Source organism: Amphimedon queenslandica, unplaced genomic scaffold (assembly GCF_000090795.2).
Source record: "Amphimedon queenslandica unplaced genomic scaffold, v1.1 AMPQUscaffold_13036, whole genome shotgun sequence".
NCBI lineage: Eukaryota > Metazoa > Porifera > Demospongiae > Haplosclerida > Niphatidae > Amphimedon > Amphimedon queenslandica.
The window spans coordinates 28,016-46,920 of NW_003546728.1; the positions used below are offsets into that span (position 1 = coordinate 28,016).

Genomic DNA, 18,905 nt, shown 5'->3' on the forward strand with positions numbered 1-18,905 from the left:
GTAACTATGATATGCAATGAATCCAATATCAATAGGTACCGTCACTGCTAATGAAACCCCAGCTAGGACTGCACCAGCAACACGTGCTCCAGTACGCAAAGCAATAGCTCCAGCCTCAGCAGCTGATTCTAATCCAACTACAATGCCCATACCAACCCTACCCAGGTTAGCAATACCCTGAGCCCCCCCAGCTGCAACATTTCCCACCATTCCTCCACTGCTGAGAGCAGACTCAGTACACTTTACCATAGCAGCATTATACTTCTCGGCAATTTCATTGATACTAATACTCAACTGCTGATCAAGACTAATGTGCTCTTGGGCTGATTTCAGTCGTTTATTTTCTAGAACTTTTCTAGCAATAAATGCTCCAACCCCTCCTAGTGAGGCAGTAGCCCCAACCACACCACCAGCAACTGATAGGCCTACTGATGCACCCAGTGTGAATGGAATCAGAGCAAGACCAGTGACCACCATCCCACCTCCTATCACTAGACTGGCTGATGATGCAACTATTCTGGCTATCCTCTCATTGCGGACTATATCCAATAAACTATCTTTATTTTCTGATATGATACTAATGGTCTCAGAACGTATTGGGTGCCACATAGAGCGGTATAGCTCCAGCTGCTTCTTGTAGTACTCTTTCTCTGCTCTATACAAAATATAATGTAAATATACATTTTAAATAGCAAAAAACAGAAGGAATGAGGAGAAAAAGAAAGAGTACTCAGCTAACCTCAAGTTGAAAGGTTTATATGGTGTAGGTAGAACAAACTTGTCAGTAAAACTATCAATGCACATGCAGGAAACTTTTATGTTATCTTTTGTGTTACATTCTTTTTGAATCTCTTTGAAACATTTTTGTATGCTGGCCCCCTGCTTCAGGTTATTTGTAACAGTGTCTAGAACCACACTGCTATTCTTCTGGATTACTGATGTTATGAGAAGAATAGAATTATTAGAAGGAATAGATGAAACTTGAAGTTTCTCTTTGAGCTCCTTGTCATGAGCTAAATGAAAGTAATAGATTTTTGGTAATTGAGCAAAAGGGGACTGTTCATCTTGGAGGCACCCAAAAATTTTGTCAGCATCAATTAGTTCATTGTTGCAATCATAAAGGTGTCTGGTTTTGCCCTTACAGAGAAAAATGAAAGCAAATGTGGCCAACTGAGAGTGATCAATGTGATGAAGCACTTCCAGTAGAGTGTTGATTGATCGAGAACTGAGCGAGTTGAAGTAGAGGGTACAAAACCCAAGGGTGTTAAAGGTTTCTTTGATTTTATCAGCATCATCATTAATCGTCTTAGTCCCATCCTTTTCAACTTTAACTTCACCATGATTATCAATAATGAATGCCAGATAAATCTCTACAGAAATAACAAAATAAAAACATAATAATAAAATGAATAATGTATGCATGATAGACAAATAAATTTTAATATAATAAATCAATAGATCATAATATAAAATTAATTTCTTACTATCATTTAAGTTCCACAAGCTAAAATTATGTTTTTCCTTGATTTGTGAGTGAGCAAATGTTATTAAGTCGTGTAACCAGTTCTCTCTATCAGGAAGCTTCATTGGGTAATGATCAGAAAATGTTGGCTTATAATATCCTGCTGGTACAACCTGAACCACCAAATCATCAATACCAAGATGCTCCTTTAAAAAATCATTGATACGAGCTGCACGTAGTTGCACTCTTTTAACAAACCTCTTTTTCATTAATTTTGCCCATGCTTCTGTGTCTGTAAATGGAGGCTCAGGATCGTCATCATCTCGGCTATCCCTCTGTGCACAGTCTTCTTTGTTAGCAAAAGTGAGCACAATTACAACTCTCTTTAAAAAACTGGGACCAAATGCCTGATGTAGTTTACGTAGAGCACACTTATCATCATCCGAAGTCCTATGATTGGTCATCTTCATGCAGTAGAGCACAAGGCTAACCTCCTGACAATGAGCCTTTATTTTTTCAATGTACAGCTGCTCATTATTATGTATATCCTGCAAACCAGGTGAGTCTATAACCCTCACTCTGACACCGGGTAACAGCTCAGGATGAACGTAAGAGTGACATGATTTGGTACACATGTCTGCCTCTGCTCCCTCTTCTGCAATCTCTTTTTGTAACTCTATGAAGCTGTTAATAAAAGTTGACTTCCCCTGGCCTGTTTTTCCCACCACAAGCAGGTGAATGTCTGACGAAGTTCCTTTACTCGTCAAGATATGCTTCATTGTAGACATACCTACAAAAGTAAATTCAAACAAGGTGAATATAAAAGCCTGGCTGCAGAAAGAAGCACTACTCTGGTCACTCCTTTTCAATTGTATCTCTCTCCCATGCGCCCATTACATGTAGTTTGTCCGGTAGTCTATTTCAGATGCATTACAATAATTATTAGCAGGGTTTGAGTTTACGTTCTGTTTAGCTGGCTCAATTAATGGTATGCATGCATTATTCTATTAAGCATGTACAGTAAAATCTCATTATTCCCATCATCATAGATCTTTTCCACCACTGAGCACTGAATATCTGAGTTGTGGAATAGATGTACAGAGCTGAATGGGAAAAGTGGCTTTCTTTTTGGCCTCACCCAGCTTTGCATAGGCGAGGACTAGGTACTTGGGTTGTCTGTTTGTCTTTCAGTCATTCATTCATTCATTCTGTGCGCCATCTTTTGTCTTTGAGAATCTATATCCTTGCAATCGCACACTCTAAATCTGTGAGAGCTTCTCTTCTGTTAGGAAAAGTCTTGCTTTACTGCCTTGAGATGTTTAGAGAGGAGCTCTAGGTAGTAGAAGCTTTTTAACTCATGAGAAAATGCCCAGCAATAGCAGTAGTACACTGGAAGTAAATGAGACTCTTTTCCTGTAGATCAAGACTAAATATTTGTGGGACTCTTTAAATCTCTCTTGTTGGTGAGTTATAGCTACTCGAATTTCATCCCGAGTGAAGTGCTGTAGCAGTAGTTCACTAGTCTAAGGATCCTAAACTTTCTTAAGTCACTTCAACTATCTAGGCAACAGTGTTTCTGCCATTTATAACATCATGATTGTGCTTAGAAGAAGAGAAAAACATTAAGCTTGCTTCTCACATGGTCTGCTGCACCATAGATAATATACTACATGAAAGGGATTGGAAACCACCGGGAAAATTACATAGGTGTAATGCGTTGCCTAGCGACATATGCAAGTTGCCCGCGAAATGAGCAAAATGAAGGATTTTCACTGCAGTTTGCAGCTTATAATTCATGTCTAGTATAAACTACCGCTAAAATTTTAGGACAGCCAAAGAGATCAAGGTCATAGCTATTCATTGATACTTGGTTCAAGAGGACTGCACTTATGGTCTGTATGAAATCCTGTCCTAAAGTGTACCTGTCAAGTTGTCCTAACTGTCAGTTTTGTTTTGTACCTTTTTCTCTGAGGCTTTTAGTTTAATCTTCCATTTAAGTTCATGATCATTTAAGTAGCTACAAAACTGAGGTTAATAGACCCTTTTTAAAGAGAAATAACTCATGACTATAAATCCATAGCTAAATGTTGTAGTGCCTGAAAAATACTTCTGTTTTGTACCCTTAACTCAATAGCTTCATATAGTTCAGCCTTCAAATTTTTTATACAGATATATGGTTCGATTCCGGAGGTTAATAAGATACTTTTACATCTAAATTCTATGATACATATTATATATAATTATTTTTTTCATTTTCTCATATTTATCTGTTTTATATGACTCTAACACTTTTGTAGGTAATAATTTTTTTAAATGCAAGGAATACTATTTGTAAAAATCATTGAGAAAATAATCAATAGCAAAGAAGCTATCATATTTTGTTTCTGGTGTTCGGGGAAACAGCAGAGAAATCCCTTCATCAACACTGCAGAACAATTTTTCATATACCCTTTTATTCTAATAATCCGTACAATTTAATACGGTATTGACAACTAGCATTTCCTGCCGCGAATGGTGGTTTCCAATCCCTTTGATATAGTATACTGCATAAAAATGTATGGCCACACCTCCAAGCAGGAAGTTGATGCTATCTTCCAGTGTTTATCAGTTTTGATCAAAATTTACTTGCAGCTATACCTGGCTATAGCTAAGTTTATAGAGCCTTACACCTCCCATTTCAAACAACTATAGGGACGAGGCCACGCACCTTTGGTCTCGTTAAATGCAAGCATTGATTCACACACAAATGCTCACTGGACTTTATTTTGTTGTATAATTCTAGTTACCATACTGCAATTTTGCGCAGCTTTTTTGGAGAAAATAAAGAAACAGTGCCTTTTGCCCATTCATCTCTGTACATCTATTCCACAACATGTTGGCTTGTTAATGATATTCATTGCTAAATGGCCCGTGTCCAGCTCACGTGACAAATTACAACTAGGGTATGTACTATTAACCACAGGCTTATCCATAAACAGTCAAGTGGTTAATAGCACACACCCAAGAATTATCATCCCTGATAAAGGCAAGTCTGATTACTACCATGTAGCGGGTTATTTTCATGAGTCTAATATTTTAGTGGTTTGCCGTAATTAACAGTTTACATAGCCTGTAAGGGGATGGTTAAATTTCGTGGTAAGCCCCAAAACCATAAAAATAAAGTGCCAAGAAAATAAAGAACCATGAAAATACTGTACACGTCTTAATTTTGAGGTGTATTAAATTTTGTTATTTTCATGCTCACCTTAAATCCATGAAATTTAAACCATCTCTAATGCCATTCTATTGTATGTAGACTATGGCCAAAGCACAAAAATTAGCTCACACGAATATTAACTTTTGAGCACATTTCATTGAAAACATGAAATTTTAAACACTTAAAAAATTTGAATGTATACGGTAACCTGCTATACAGTATTTTCATATAGCCCTGACAGGCATCATTGCCTATTGCTCTAGCTGAACCAGTACCATATTCTATGGTTGTATTAATTGTGGCTGGTCATCACAATTGTATCATATACTAGGTTGATTGCCGTGCAGGCTGCCCAAAATCTATAATATAGGATGTGTCAGGCTGAGTCATGACTGAAAATCATTTATGATTCACATTAAAATTCTTGGTTGTGTACATACCGTATATCCTCAAATAAAAGCCGAGTTAGCCATAAAATTGAACTATAAATACACAAATCTAGCCTTAAAATAACATAGATGGCTTGTAGATACTTCCTTAAAGCTAGGTTTACATTCAACAAAACAATTAAAATTGTGTAGGCGTTGATGCAAAAACACTTGGAAGTTGATGCAAAATTGGCCAAAATTTAATCTTGCATTTTATGGCAAGTGTAAACCAGGCTTGAACTTCCTGAAGTCATGTGCGTGAGCGAGGTTCCTGTTTTGAATCTTGCTGTTGGCTCAAGTTTTATTTCATTAAAAAAATTTTTTCGAGGTCCAAATCCCATTTTAAGAAATGGACGCCCAGGCGGAAATATGGTAGTTGTAAGGAACATAATGTAAAATGTAATTTGTCAAGTGAACCACACTCCAATACATTAAATGTTGGATAATAAGTTACTTTTGTCGTATTTTGATAGATATGTAATATCATCAGAAACTGTTTCATGAGTGCCAGTAGCTCTTTCACCATCAATACTAGTATCTGAAAACAATTATGATTGTACTAGTCAAAATAATAGAATCAATGGACAATGGACCGACCTTCCTCATCATCTTGATCACTTAATAACCTTGGGTCAGCCATTGTGGAAAAAGCTAGCCACTATCTTGCACTTGCAGTAAGCCAGATTAGCCAGTATCTAAAACTCTCACTCTCTTGTGATCTAGCTGCGGCGCGGAGACGGGGAAAATAGAGCCATAGATACTGCGCTTTTCACTCCTCTTGAATAGGATCACATTTGCGTGCTCCGTAAACTAGATTATACATGCACATTGGAAGGATTTACGGAACATGCATGATCCAGAATGATCCAGCGTAGATAGATATCCACCCCACAATAAAATAAAAATTATAAAACATACAATTACAGCGACAAGCTTAGAATAGAAATGGCCGAGTCAGAGCATATGTCAGAGCTTGCAAGCAAGTTAAACAGGCAACAGCAGATAAACGATGGTGAAGTGAAGGCTGCTAAAGTCTCCCAGTCAGTGTATGCAGAGTTTAAAGAGTTCTCTATACAATAAATCAAATAATATCGAAAGATATTTGTAAGGTAATTATGAATGAATTAGTCTCGAATGCTTGTTTACATTATAGTTACACACTATAATGCTTTCTTTCAGATATGATGTAGACATCATATTTTATGGAGCTTAAGCTGATGATGGAGCTTCATTGATTTTATGGAGCTTAAGCTGATGATGGAGAAACTGGGAGAGCCCCAAACCCACCTTGGACTGAAGGCAATGCCCGGCAATGGTAACTGAAAGAAGTCGATGAAGATCACGACAATCAAATTAGCTTTAGAGAGGTATGGAAAAAGAGAAAAAAGGTTCTCTTTCTTTGTTTCTGTTTTGTGTACCCTTTTAACGTCTCCTTTTCTTTGTACCTTTACTCATCATTTCTATGCCTCCATCTTTCCAGGCCATCATGATTCATGTGAAAACATTTATCATGTTTATGACCATAAAAGGAAGTTCTATACCCATACATGTCTTGCTTGCAAGGAGTAAACTAATCTAATTTTATTCCCTATGTTTATTATAAATAAAATATCAAATTCCCTTATAAGTTTCAATTATAACTCTTTAATTCCTATATAGTTTATGCTTATATTTAAAACTCCTTTCCTGTTTATATTCAGGAACTCCTTAATTTCCTAATTTTTGCTTACATTCAAAAACTCCTTTCCAGGAGTTCATGCTTATTTATATTCAAGAAGGCTTGTGATGGAACACTAGAACTAGGGCAATAGCTGGTAGTTGTGATGTTGCTGCTGAAGGTGTCAAAGGAGACAAGAGTTTTTTTGAAGCAAAAGTAAGTGAGCAAGCAAGGGGAGCTAAATTTGAGAAAGAGATCAAAGGTATGACCAATTTTTAATTTCATTTATCACATGTAAATAAAAATAGCAAATAATAACAATCATAATAATAATAATAATAATAATAATAATAATAATAATAATAATAATATTTTGTTGATGACAGAGGAACAAGAAAGGAAAAGGAAAGAGGCAGAAGAAGCTACTGAAAGAAAGAAGGCATCGATGTGGCATTAAAAAGATCAGAATGTACTTGGAAGAATGTGATGTGGTTTAATAACTTTCTCACAAAATTCTCAGGGTGGAGCTACCACTGAAGAAGAAGAATTGGATATCGGAGAAGGCCCAAAGGAGGGCAAAGATAAAGTGGGCAGAGTCAATGGAGATGTGGGAGTGGCTAATGAAGTCAGACGATAGTAACGAGATCCATTCGTCGTCTGAAGAGGATTTTGTTTTCATACCATGTTGCCCACTAAAGTACGTGTGAATTTACCAGTACATTTTTGAGTGCTCTCTATCAGGCGATATCCCTGGGATATTGTGTGGCTTGTGTCATGGAGGGAGTCTGTCTGAGCAAGACCCAGTGGAGGGACAACGCTATCCAGTTCATCAGGCTTGCATTACTGTAAGATACACTGTACATGTACATGTACATGTACTTCTCTTTTCTATTTCTTTTTTTGTTTGTGGCAATCACATGCAGTTACATTGCAATGTGCATGTACATGTATCTATTGTGTTAATGTTGTGTTATTATTGTGTTAGTATTGCATTATTTGATAGTCATATTGCTGATTAACTCCGCATTATCTTTTGATTTAGGGCAATGAGACTGTTGTAGAGTATTTGTATCAGAATGGAGCTAAAATCAATGTGAGTGACGCTAGAGGAATGACACCACTTCATCTCTCAGTCCTTAATGATGATGCCACGTAAGCATAGAAAAGACGCCATGCACATGTAACTTTGTATCTTCTTTATCTTTATAGTCTTACAGCACTGCTATTAAAGAGAGGTGCAGACTACAAGTGTGTTGATGATGACAACAAGACTCCATTGATGTATGCATTGGAGAAGGAGAATGGAAACATAGTAACATTGTAAGTGAGAGAAAGAAAGAGAAAGTGCAAGAGGTAAAGTTTATTATTTTTTATTTTTATTAGGTTAAAGTTAGCTAAGGCAAGCGATGAGGCTGGTCGTAGTGAAAGTGTGGACTCCCAAATGTTTAGTGAGTCACATGATAGTCACATGATGATCACATGATCTCTCTCTTTCATTCAATCCTCTAGTGGATGAAACCATGGCAAGTATTTATAAGGATTTTTCAGGTGGTGATCGGGACAGTTTAAAGAACCAGTCCACTTCTAGTAATAATTCTACTCCTTCTGTTGCTTCAAGTGGAGAGGAGGGGAGCAAGGTCTATGTTTCCGTTGCAACCATTTCTAATAGCAATCCTGTCTTTTCAGTTGAGCAGAAGAATTAATTCTAAAATATAACTGTTATTTTGTTGTTGTTATTCTTGTGTTGTTATTATTATTATTATTATCATATACATGTGTTTTTATATGAAATTTATCAATACCATCATTATAATTTTTTGTTTGTATCCTTGATAAGAAATTAACATACACAGCCAAGAATTTAATTTGAATTATGACTGAAATCAATCATGATCAGCCTGATACATTCCTGTATCATGGATTATGGGCAGCCTGCACAGCAATCAGTCTAGTATGCTACAATCATGATGATCATTGGTACAACCATGCCCTGGTTCAGCAAGAGCAACAGACATGATTCAACATTGATGCCAGTCAGGGCTGTATCAAAATAGACATTAGGCTCGAATCATTGATTTTGGGTAGTGGCCTGTATCAAAGATGATAATTCTCGGCTGTGTAGTTTTTGTTTAGTTAACCATGGCAGTGCACTATTCAAAGAAAATATTGAGCTTTTGAATTCAAATGACTTAGAGGAGTCATTGTATTATAAATCAGACTTACACCAGTGCCTTTATTCAGTTTTCCTTTCAAGCACTATGAATACCGAGAAAAATGCAACTGTTTTTGTAAAGAAATTCTAAATTAAAAACCAACAAAGTATAAAAGTAACTAACATGCATCTAAGAATAAAAATTGCACCCATTGTTCGTTGTTATTCTCTTTATTCCTTTCGTCTCTTGACAAAAATATTTGAAGTAGTGCCTTCAATGTCAAGTTGCTTTTCTAGTTCATCAGATGCAGGTTCATCATCAACATAAACTGAGAACTCAATCAATGGAATTATTCTGGACTGGAGCTTATGAAAATCTTGTTGTAACTCAACAGAATCAATTTCAGCTTTTGTTATCTACAATAACAAAAAAAAATTAATAATAATAATTTTGTTTCTTTTTTCTTCCTATGTACAGGGTCCTCCCTTTTTGTCTTTTTTGTGTCTTTCTGTCACCATTGTATAATAATAATCATAATAATAATAATAATTCGATTGAAAATGATTCCCATCATGGCATAAGGTAGTAGAGGCTATAGCCCCGTTTATTTATACTAGAATCATACTATACCTCATTAGGTATGAGAGAGAGGGGTGATATCTTCCATCCATTGCTTTCCATTGAATTTTTAAACTTATGAAGTCCCATTGATAACTCTTGGCCATCATTCCTGTCTGTAAACAAAAATGAGTGAGACTCAATGATGCCAATTGACTCAGATTGTGCATACTATAAATAAAAATAATAACATGTACATGTCAAACAATATGCACCTTTAAATGAGCATTTAGGTGCTTAGTGAATAGTATACTCATAGTCCAGCAGTTCTTATATTCTTTGACATAAGAACATTGACCAGCATACTTCACTGATGTATCTCTCCTATGATAATTATTATAACAATGATAATACTAACAATATAAAATTAATTATAACTAACGTAGATCCCTTGTACAAGACACAAATAAGACAGCTTTTACTGATCTTTAACGAAGCATACGTCTCTCCCATAGAAAAAGTCCCTCCATCAATGCAATTGAATGCAAAGACTTTCTTCTCTAAATCAACGGCGGCAGTTGCAAAGCACATTTTGCTGGCAGTGATGTCATCATTAAGATCAACACAATGCTCTAGCTTGATGGTGGCATTAAAATCTGGAGGTAGCTCTCCTGGTAGTGCAATATTGTATATAGCACTGACAACAGTGCAGCCATCAGGTAGAGTAAAAGGACCACAGAATATAGTGCGAACATTAATGGCTAACTGCTCTTCAGTGAGAGCTGGTACAATCAACTCATATCCATAGTCAGCAATTTCAATTGTGGATTCAAGTCCTCCTTCTCTGTTTTAATTCAATAGTGACACAAGTACCTAATAATAATGAGTTTAAACTATAGTAGTCACACATTATGTGAAAAGGGCAAAATTTAGCAGTGCTACTCAAAACAAAATATAATATTACAATACTGTTACCTCTCAGTATGTCTTCAATTTGCTTGATGAGCCATTGTACCACTTGATTACTGTCAGCTTTACCAGTTTTATCTTTTGAAGACTCATGTATTTGATAACTATGATATGCAATTATTCCAAGATCAATAGGTACTGTCACTGCTAATGAAATCCCAGCTGGGGCCACACCAGCAACACATGCTCCAGTACGTAAAGCAATAGCTCCAGTCTGAGCAACCGACTCTATAACAGTAATGCTCATACCAGCCCTACTCAGACTAGCAAAAATCTGGGCTCCTCCAGCTGCAAAACTTCCTGCCATTCCTCCAGCAGACTCAGTACACTTTACCATAGCAGCATTATACTTCATGGCAATTTCATTGATACTAATACTCAACTGCTGATCAAGGCTAAGGTGCTCTTGGGCTGATTTCAGTTGTTTATTTTCTAAAATAATTCTAGCCATTAATGCTCCAACCCCTCCTAGTGAGGCAGTAGCCCCAACCACACCACCACCAGCTAATAGACTTATTGATGCACCAAGTGTAAATGGAATCAGAGCAAGACCAAGGACCATCATCCCACCTCCTAGTACTAGACTGGTTGATGATGCAGCTATTCTGGCTATCCTCTCACTGTGGACTATGGACAGTACTTTATCTTTATTTTTTGATATGGCACTGATGGTCTTGGAACGTATTGGGTGCCACATAAAGTGGTATAGTTCCAGCCGCTTCTTGTAGTACTCTTTCTGTGTTCTATACAAAATAATAATTTAAATATAAATTGCAAATAGCAAAAGACAGAGAGAAAAAAGAAAGAGTAGTCAGCTAACCTTAAATTGAAAGGTTCATATGGTGTAGGTAGAACAAATTTGTCGGTAAAACCATCAATGTACATGCAGGAAACCTTTATGTCATCTTTTCTGTTAAATTCTTCTTGAATCTCCTCGAAGCATTTTTGTATGCTGGCCCCCTGCTTCAGGTTATTCTTAACAGTGTCTAGAACCACACTGCTGTTCTTCTGGATTACTGACGTTATGAGAAGAATAGAATTTTTAGAAGGAATAGACAAAACTTGAAGTTTCTCTTTGGGCTCTTGGTCATGGGCTAAATGAAAGTAATAGATTTTTGGTAATTGAGCAAAGGGGGACTGTTCATTTTGGAGGCACCCAAAAATTTTGTCAACCTCAACTATTTCGCTGTTGCAATCATAAAGGTGTCTGGTCTTGCCCTTAGAAAGGAAAACGAAAGCAAATGTGACCAACTGAGAGTGATCAATATGGTGGAGCACTTCCAGCAGAATGTTGATTGATTGAGAACTGAGCGAGTTAAAATAGAGGGTACAAAACCCAAGGGTATTAAGTGTTTGTTTGATTTTCTGAGCATCATCATTAATTGTCTTAGTGCCATCTTCTTCTTTCTTTACTTCACCATGATTATCAATTATGATAGCCAAATGAATCTCTACAAAAATAACAAAATAAAATAATGTACAAATGGTAAACAAATAAATTTCAATAAAAGTGTCAAAATACATTATGTTTGCATATAGATCTATGTACATGCACTTACTATCATTTAAATTCCACAAGCTAAAATTATGTTTTTTCTTAATTTGTGAGTGAGCAAATTTTATTAAGTCATGTAACCAATTCTCTCGATCAGGAAGCTTCATTGGGTTAGGATTAGAAAATGTTGGCTTATAATAGCCTGCTGGTACAACTTGAACCACCAAATCCTCAATCTGTAGACGCTGCTTTAAGAAAGCATTGATATCAGTTGCATGCACTTGCACTTTATAAGCAAACCTCTTTCTTAATAATCTCGCCCATCCATCTGCATCTGTAAATGGAGGCTCATCATCTTCCTCGTCTCGGCTATCCCTCTGTTCACAGTCTTCTTTGTTAGCAAAAGTGAGCACAATTACAACTCTCTTCAAAAAATCAGAACCAAATGCTTGATGCAGTTTACGGAGAGCTAACGTATCATCGCTATCAAGCCTGTGATTGGTCATCTTCATGCAATAGAGCACAAGGCTAACCTCCTGACAATGAGCCTTTATTTCTTCTATGTACTGCTGTTGTATGTCCTGCAAACCAGGTGAGTCTATAACCCTCACTTTGACACCGCGTAACAGCTCAGGATGAACGTAAGAGTGACATGATTTCGTACACATGTCTGCCTCTACTCCCTCTTTTGCAATCTCTCTTTGTAACTCTATCAAGCTGTTAATAAAAGTTGACTTTCCATGGCCAGTTTTTCCCACCACAAGCAGGTGAATGTCTGATGAAGTTCCTTTACTTGTCAAGATGTGTTTCATTGTAGACATGCCTACAAAAGTAAGTTTAAACAAGGTGAATGTAACAATGAAGGGACAATTAAACAAGAGCAAAGCTCTGGTCACAGAAGACCGCACCACTCTGGTCACTCCTTTTCCGATTGTATCCCTTTCCTCATTCCCTTTTCTATGAACCCATTAATAGTCTAATTTCTGAAATATTACAATACTAATTGGCAAGGTTTGAGTTCATGTTTGCCTAGGTAATCCCAATTTTAATGACATTAGACTACACTCTAATACATTAAATGTTGGATAATTATAGTTACTTTCATTGTCATATTCTGATAGATCACCATGAGTAATAGCAGCATTAGAAACTGTTTTATGAGTGTCAGCAACTGTTTCACAAGTTTGAATTGCAATTAATTCAGTATCTGAAAACAGTAATGTTAGGTTAATTTAACCAGTAAAATAATACTTACCTGCTATTTCAGATAATTGTTGACCCAGATAAATAGCCCTTTCTTTAATATTGATGGCAAGTTGCCTTCTTCTGTTTTCTAATAGTCAGCGGAACAATTTTAAACAAAGGCTTTAATGCAAGATAACAAGCACGTATAGAGATAATATTGGTAAAACATTGAAAACTTAACACTAAAACAAATGCTTACCTAAAGCATCTTCATAGTGTAACTAAGAGTAGATAATAATAGAAGAGAGTGTCCTACTGTGCATATACCCCCTGCTTCATCACCGCGTAGAATTGAAGAGTCACATTCAGGATATTTTCAGTATTTTAGAGTAGTTATTCAAAAATAACTAGCAATATAACTAGTCTAGGTGAATGTAAACATTGTGGGGGCGAGCATGAGCCATCAATTAACAACTGAAATAATAATTATGATTGAACTAAATAAAATCAATCCAGCTCTCAGCCTGCATGCATATTCAGACCCCGGCCTCATGGCCGGGGTCTGAACAGAGCAAACACACCAGTCAACACAACCAAAATAACCCAATCAAAGTGACAAGAACGAGTCCTGTCACACTGAGAAAATGTACCAAGTTAAACTTCTAATCTACTAGCTTTCATCAATTATACCATTTGAAATAAGATTGAACTAAATAAAATCAATCCAGCTCTTAGCCTGCATGCATATTCAGAATTTCAGACCCCATCCTCATGGCCCGGCAGGGTCTGAACAGAGCAAACACACCATTTAACACAACTGACCAAAATGACCCAGTAAAAGAGACAAGAATGAACTGTCCTGCCACTCTGAGAAATGCCAGTGCCAAGCTAAACTTCTAATCAAGCTGTTCTCCCAATTTTAATTCTTTCAATGAGAGGACTAATCTAAAGGAGTCTTAGATCAAGCTGCTTTAGGTTTTTCAGCCTTTCAGATGTTTTAGACAGGCCCTCTCTCTTATCTAGCTGTTAGAAACTCAATCTGAGTTTGTCACGTTAAAATTTCCGCCATCTTGTTCTTTTGACCACACCCTCTAAATTAATTTTGCCCACGTGGTCCAAATTTATCAATAGTAGTATACTAATTTAATTTTCGTATTTTTCCGTTCACAAACAAGACGTAACGCAAATAGACCTAGACAGATTAGTGTGGGTCTTATGGCGAGCCGTTTGTTTCAAAATTATCGATACTGCTAATGTTAAATTTAAACTAAATTTACGGTAGTTTACTGATTTATAGGCGTCCTGAGTTTTCCCAAGGTTTACGGTTTAGTACATACAGAAACACGTGGCCCAATGGCCAACTCTCTCGTCGTTCTCTCTCCTTTTCTATAGACTAGTTCTTTTCTTTGATGCTTCCCCTATTTCTAAAAGATTAGGAAAGTAAAATGGACCAAGATCTAATGGAGCTCGAGGTAAGAAAAATACAACTAAATTACGGCAGACACGAAGTCAGTACTTGTACATGTAGTAGCCGTCCTGCGGAGCACTGAGGCTATGCATGTGGGCCTGGGCTTTCTAACTGTGTTGTCTTTATATTGCCAGAGAACAAAGATGTGTGGGGTGGTCCAAGTTATAGCATACTACTATTAAAAATTTATTAAATGTCTTGGCCATTACATATCTACCTATTCAATGAGCATATGTTCAGTGCCAGTTTGATAATGATATGATAGCCCATTTAGTCGTAATAGTTGACTCTGCAACAGCGGTTTGGCGGGGTGAGTGGGTTGATAATATTGTGATACTTCACTTTTCATACTTAAAAATTATAGCTTATTAGATTTTTGTGCATACCTTTAAAATCCAAAATTAAATTTGTAATTACTATACTCATAATCAGTTGTTTATGTAAGTATTAATTTTAACGCTGTTCAGTAATGATGATAATATTTGTAGATGAATCAGGTATTGGATAAGCTTGGTTATAGTGATGAGGTGAAAGAGAAATTTAAAAAGGAAAAGGTAAGATTTTTCTGGTAAAAATGTAGGGATTCTGTGTCTTAATTCATGCAGATATATGTATCAACTGTTCCTGTTTTAACAAGGGATCAATTTACTGAGCTTGGTATTATGACTATGGGGGAAATAATTTTATTAAAAGAGGCATGTAAGCAGTCAACAAACTGTAAGTGTTCTAACTTTAAGTTTTGATAGTAGTAATTATAAAAACCTTACAGATACAAAAGTTGCTAGTGAGGTCACTCGTATTATGGCACCAGCCCTGCCCTGCTCATCAAGCAGTGGGAAAGTTACGTTGCAGAAGAGAAAAGGAAAGAAGTATAGCACGACAATAAAACCTAAGGTTCAGGTCTTTCAAAAGAAGCTGGTCGTTCTAAAATATATGGGTAGAAAATCACCACTTACCTTTGGTCGTCATGAAAGCGATATTTTATTTCGAGGCTTGTTGCCAGAGATCCCATTATCAAGTAATGAAACAGAAATCAGGAGAATTATCATTGACATTCTCCATAGCAACAAAAGTTTTCTCTTGGAAAGCTTTGATTTGTACGATTTTGAATTTCTGGAAGCATATGGTAAAAAGCTTACTGTACCAACTTGTGGAGATAATTTTGAATTTAATGGAAAATCTGTAAAGCAATTGGCTGGTGTTGGTGCAGTTTACATTCGATTGACTAAGAAACTTCCTCCTCGAGGCCCTTTTGTTGTTAGTGATGAATCAGATGATTTGGAGCCTCTAAATAAAGAAGCACGACAAGATTCAGACTCAAGCTTTGAATTACCCGATTTTAGCAATATATCATGGATGCCTTCTGCACAAACAATGTCTATTTCTCACGATGACGTTACTTCTCCAGAGACTAATTCTTGTAGCAGCACTATAACTCCTCTTATTGATACTTATACAAACTCTAACGATTCTACTTCTCTTTGTACTTCTTCCACTCAGTCTATTCTTCCTAACACTACTTGGAGTGCCACTTCTAACTCTACTGTGGAGGCTACTCGTCCTACTGGTCGGCCCACTCATTCTGTGCAGGCTACTCCTACTGGAAGGCCCACTCATTCTGTGCAGGCTACTCCTCCTACTGGTCGTCCCACTCATTCTGTGCAGGCTACTCCTCCTACTGGTCGGCCCACTCATTCTGTGCAGGCTACTCCTCCTACTGGTCGGCCCACTCATTCTGTGCAGGCTACTCCTCCTACTGGTCGGCCCACTCATTCTGTGCAGGCTACTCCTCCTACTGAAAGGCCCACTCATTCTGTACAGGCTACTCCTGCTACTGGAAGGCCCACTCATTCTGTACAGGCTACTCCTCCTACTGGAAGGCCCACTAATTCTGTGCAGGCTACTGCTACTCCTGCTACTGAAAGGCTCACTCATTCTGTACAGGCTACTCCTGCTACTGGAAGGCCCACTCATTCTGTGCAGGCTACTCCTACTGGAAGGCCCACTAATTCTGTGCAGGCTACTGCTACTCCTGCTACTGGAAGGCCCACTCATTCTGTGGAGACTACTCCTCCTACTGAAAGGCCCCCTCATTCTGTGCAGGCTACTCCTCCTACTGAAAGGCCCACTTATTCTGTGCAGGCTACTTATGTTACTGGAAGGCCCACTCATTCTGTGCAGGCTACTCCTCCTACTGAAAGGCCCACTCATACTGTTCAAGCTACTCCTTTTACCAGAAGGTCCTTTTCTCTTAATTCTACTGTGCAGGCTACTCCTACTGCAAGGTCTGCTTGTACAAATACTGTCCAGGACACTCCTATTGGAAGGCCCACTCCTTTTGATCATACTGTGCAGGCTGACTCAGTAATAGCCACTCCTCCAAGTCCAAGCAATGTTACACCTCCTGCCTCCCCTAATCTTTCTGTGTTTTATGATTCTTACATTGAAGAGCCATATCAGTATGATGCTCCTCCCACAACATTAGAAGGTATTCATGAGATGTATTCGTCCCTCTCTATAGATGATATTTCATTGATTTTTGAAGTTTCTGGCCGTAGTTATCCAAAGACACTACATTTCTTGGAAAATCAATCTTTAAACAATTTACTTGATCTCCTATATAGTCATTATATAGGATATTGTACCGAAGAATCACCTAAGCTGACAATTGAACGAGATACCTCACCTGAAGAAATGGCCGAAGTACTCTTGTCCTTTTATAAAAGTGGTCGTTTCTCTACGAATGCCTGTGTGAGAGTTATGGATGGCACTATAGTAATGGACAGTGGGGGTGTACGTCGGCAGCTATATTCTACTGCTTTTAGCGCAATCGCCAATGGACACATGCAAATTTTTGATGGTCCTGGAAATAGAATCAGACCGGCTATTAAACCATGTAATATAGCTTCAGGAATTCTCAGAAACCTTGGTAAAGCAATTGCACATTATTTAATAATGGATAAATGTGGTTTTCCATTTCTGTCGCCTCCTATATATCACTATTTGGTTGGTGAAAATGATATTGCGGTCACATTGTTAGAAGACATAGATGTGTCTGGAGAGTCATTGCATGTGATTAATAAGGTTACTTACTAAGCATAGTACATTACATTTATTATTATGTTATCAATAATTAGATAAAATCCTGTTGTTCGAAAGACAAGTTGGTTGATGATGAGGAGGATATGCAGTATATTGATAATGCTCTGAATCAATGTGGCAGTGAGCTTACTCTGAATGTGAGTTGCTATAATTATTATAAATTTGCAATACAGTTGATGGCATAAATGATTATTCTTTGAGATACAGGAATTGTTTTTATTATACTTAACTTTGTAGGTTGCAAACAGAGACAGCATCATACAAACTCTTTTGATGCATTATGGCTTGTTTAGAAGAAAGAGTTATCTGGACTCTATTGCTGAAGGACTACAAGTTTTCAAAATTTTCACCTTCATGAAAACTTTTCCAGGATTATTTAAGCCTGTTTTCACAAGCCGAGAGATATGCAGTACTGATGTCATTCAGCAGATTGTACCTCTAGATTCACCTCTAGATGACCATATGTTCAAGCTAATTTCTTCACTTTTTGATTATATCTCAGAACTCTCTGAAGAAGGTATGTATTCTAGGCTGCATTGTACATGTATTATTCTTTAAAGGATTACTTCATCAACTTAGTAATGTTCATTTTGTTATGCAGGGTTAAAGTGTTTTCTGCGCCTAGTTACTGGGAGTGATTTTTTGATCAATGACTGTATTATAGTGCGATTCACTTCTTTGGATACAGATCCTCCTTTATCCTTCCATACTTGTGCAAAGACTATTGTCATATCAACTAAGATCGTAAATACTGAAGAACTCAAGGCAGAGTTTGATGTACTGATACAAGATAGATCCTTCACTATGGCATAGCATGAATTGCAAATTTGTGACATGTTTATGAATTTTGTATTCATTATCATTATCTATTTTATGAGCATTGTATCTTTGTCATTTACCATTCATATTTACTTTGTATAATAATCAATGTAATAATTAAGCAACAAATAGGGGAGGGTGCATGTGTGTGTGAGAGAGAAAGAGGAAGGAGTTCACAAAAGGAAATTAATTTTATACAAAATCATTATGTAATATTGAATTTAAGTATATGTACTAATTGTACTTCAATCACTTTCAGAGCTTGATGTGGTTTCCAGCAGATCAATTAGCAATGCTTTTATTTCTAGAAACTCCACATTTGGATCAACACTGCCTACATTTGCTAAGACATGACGCAATTGGCGAATAAATGCATCCTTTATCTCTTCACTTAAATCTTCAAGTGTTTCTGG

At 37.0% G+C, this 18,905-nt stretch overlaps 4 protein-coding genes and 1 long non-coding RNA gene across 8 annotated transcripts in view; 3 read left to right on the forward strand and 2 right to left on the reverse strand.

The window, feature by feature from the left end:
- The window catches only part of LOC109585611 (uncharacterized), a 7,020-nt gene extending 1,067 nt beyond the window's left edge, over positions 1–5,953 (reverse strand). Inside the window, exons 1-5 of the mRNA XM_020001740.1 lie at positions 5,684–5,953; positions 5,541–5,624; positions 1,485–2,252; positions 740–1,370; positions 6–655 (exon numbers count right to left, since the gene is read on the reverse strand). Of these exons, the coding sequence (XP_019857299.1) occupies positions 6–655; positions 740–1,370; positions 1,485–2,252; positions 5,541–5,624; positions 5,684–5,726 (2,176 nt within the window). The 5' untranslated portion in view covers positions 5,727–5,953. The remainder of the gene's footprint in view (positions 1–5; positions 656–739; positions 1,371–1,484; positions 2,253–5,540; positions 5,625–5,683) is intronic.
- Positions 5,954–6,010: 57 nt separating this feature from the next.
- On the forward strand, positions 6,011–6,759 carry LOC109580143 (uncharacterized). The gene is made up of 3 exons (XR_002186572.1): positions 6,011–6,195; positions 6,266–6,453; positions 6,746–6,759. It is a non-coding gene; the product is annotated as an uncharacterized LOC109580143 (long non-coding RNA).
- A 691-nt stretch (positions 6,760–7,450) lies between these two features.
- LOC100635037 (arf-GAP with coiled-coil, ANK repeat and PH domain-containing protein 2-like) lies at positions 7,451–8,556 on the forward strand. Its single transcript, XM_020001748.1, has 5 exons — positions 7,451–7,588; positions 7,786–7,895; positions 7,953–8,063; positions 8,127–8,191; positions 8,253–8,556. The coding sequence occupies exons 2-5, from the start codon at positions 7,855–7,857 to the stop codon at positions 8,444–8,446; spliced, it is 411 nt and encodes a 136-aa protein (XP_019857307.1). The 5' UTR covers positions 7,451–7,588; positions 7,786–7,854; the 3' UTR covers positions 8,447–8,556.
- A 451-nt stretch (positions 8,557–9,007) lies between these two features.
- On the reverse strand, positions 9,008–13,426 carry LOC109585616 (uncharacterized). 4 transcript variants are annotated; one of them, XM_020001744.1, is made up of 10 exons: positions 13,363–13,426; positions 13,174–13,251; positions 13,018–13,125; positions 11,983–12,741; positions 11,244–11,874; positions 10,430–11,166; positions 9,897–10,327; positions 9,730–9,838; positions 9,527–9,685; positions 9,008–9,312 (listed from the first exon to the last, which is right to left on the reverse strand). In XM_020001744.1, exons 4-7 carry the CDS (start codon positions 12,737–12,739, stop codon positions 10,284–10,286), a joined length of 2,169 nt encoding a protein of 722 aa, XP_019857303.1. In that variant the 5' UTR covers positions 12,740–12,741; positions 13,018–13,125; positions 13,174–13,251; positions 13,363–13,426; the 3' UTR covers positions 9,008–9,312; positions 9,527–9,685; positions 9,730–9,838; positions 9,897–10,283. The 4 variants fall into 4 exon arrangements, with proteins under 4 accessions (XP_019857303.1, XP_019857306.1, XP_019857305.1 ...); XM_020001747.1 differs by lacking the exons at positions 13,018–13,125; positions 13,174–13,251; positions 13,363–13,426 and having other exon boundaries at positions 11,983–12,163; positions 12,219–12,333; XM_020001746.1 differs by lacking the exons at positions 13,018–13,125; positions 13,174–13,251; positions 13,363–13,426 and having other exon boundaries at positions 11,983–12,166; positions 12,219–12,333.
- A 900-nt stretch (positions 13,427–14,326) lies between these two features.
- Positions 14,327–18,719, forward strand: LOC109585612 (uncharacterized). Its single transcript, XM_020001741.1, has 7 exons — positions 14,327–14,575; positions 15,060–15,125; positions 15,177–15,288; positions 15,341–17,655; positions 17,709–17,810; positions 17,911–18,190; positions 18,275–18,719. The coding sequence occupies exons 1-7, from the start codon at positions 14,549–14,551 to the stop codon at positions 18,484–18,486; spliced, it is 3,114 nt and encodes a 1,037-aa protein (XP_019857300.1). The 5' UTR covers positions 14,327–14,548; the 3' UTR covers positions 18,487–18,719.
- The last annotated feature ends 186 nt before the right edge of the window (positions 18,720–18,905 follow it).

What these genes read in the sequence shown, in the direction of transcription:
- LOC109585616 (XM_020001744.1), bottom strand. Translation starts at nt 12,739, where the DNA reads ATGTCTACAATGAAACACATCTTGACAAGTAAAGGAACTTCATCAGAC. An exon ending in TATGAACCTTTCAATTTAAG is followed by an intron (nt 11,167 to 11,243) that starts GTTAGCTGACTA and finishes TATTTTGTATAG; the next exon opens with AACACAGAAAGAGTACTACA. An exon ending in AATTGAAGACATACTGAGAG is followed by an intron (nt 10,328 to 10,429) that starts GTAACAGTATTG and finishes CATTATTATTAG; the next exon opens with GTACTTGTGTCACTATTGAA.
- LOC100635037 (XM_020001748.1), top strand. Translation starts at nt 7,855, where the DNA reads ATGACACCACTTCATCTCTCAGTCCTTAATGATGATGCCAC. An exon ending in AATGGAAACATAGTAACATT is followed by an intron (nt 8,064 to 8,126) that starts GTAAGTGAGAGA and finishes TATTTTTATTAG; the next exon opens with GTTAAAGTTAGCTAAGGCAA. An exon ending in TGTGGACTCCCAAATGTTTA is followed by an intron (nt 8,192 to 8,252) that starts GTGAGTCACATG and finishes TCAATCCTCTAG; the next exon opens with TGGATGAAACCATGGCAAGT.
- LOC109585612 (XM_020001741.1), top strand. Translation starts at nt 14,549, where the DNA reads ATGGACCAAGATCTAATGGAGCTCGAG. An exon ending in AAGATCTAATGGAGCTCGAG is followed by an intron (nt 14,576 to 15,059) that starts GTAAGAAAAATA and finishes TAATATTTGTAG; the next exon opens with ATGAATCAGGTATTGGATAA. An exon ending in CATTGCATGTGATTAATAAG is followed by an intron (nt 17,656 to 17,708) that starts GTTACTTACTAA and finishes ATCAATAATTAG; the next exon opens with ATAAAATCCTGTTGTTCGAA.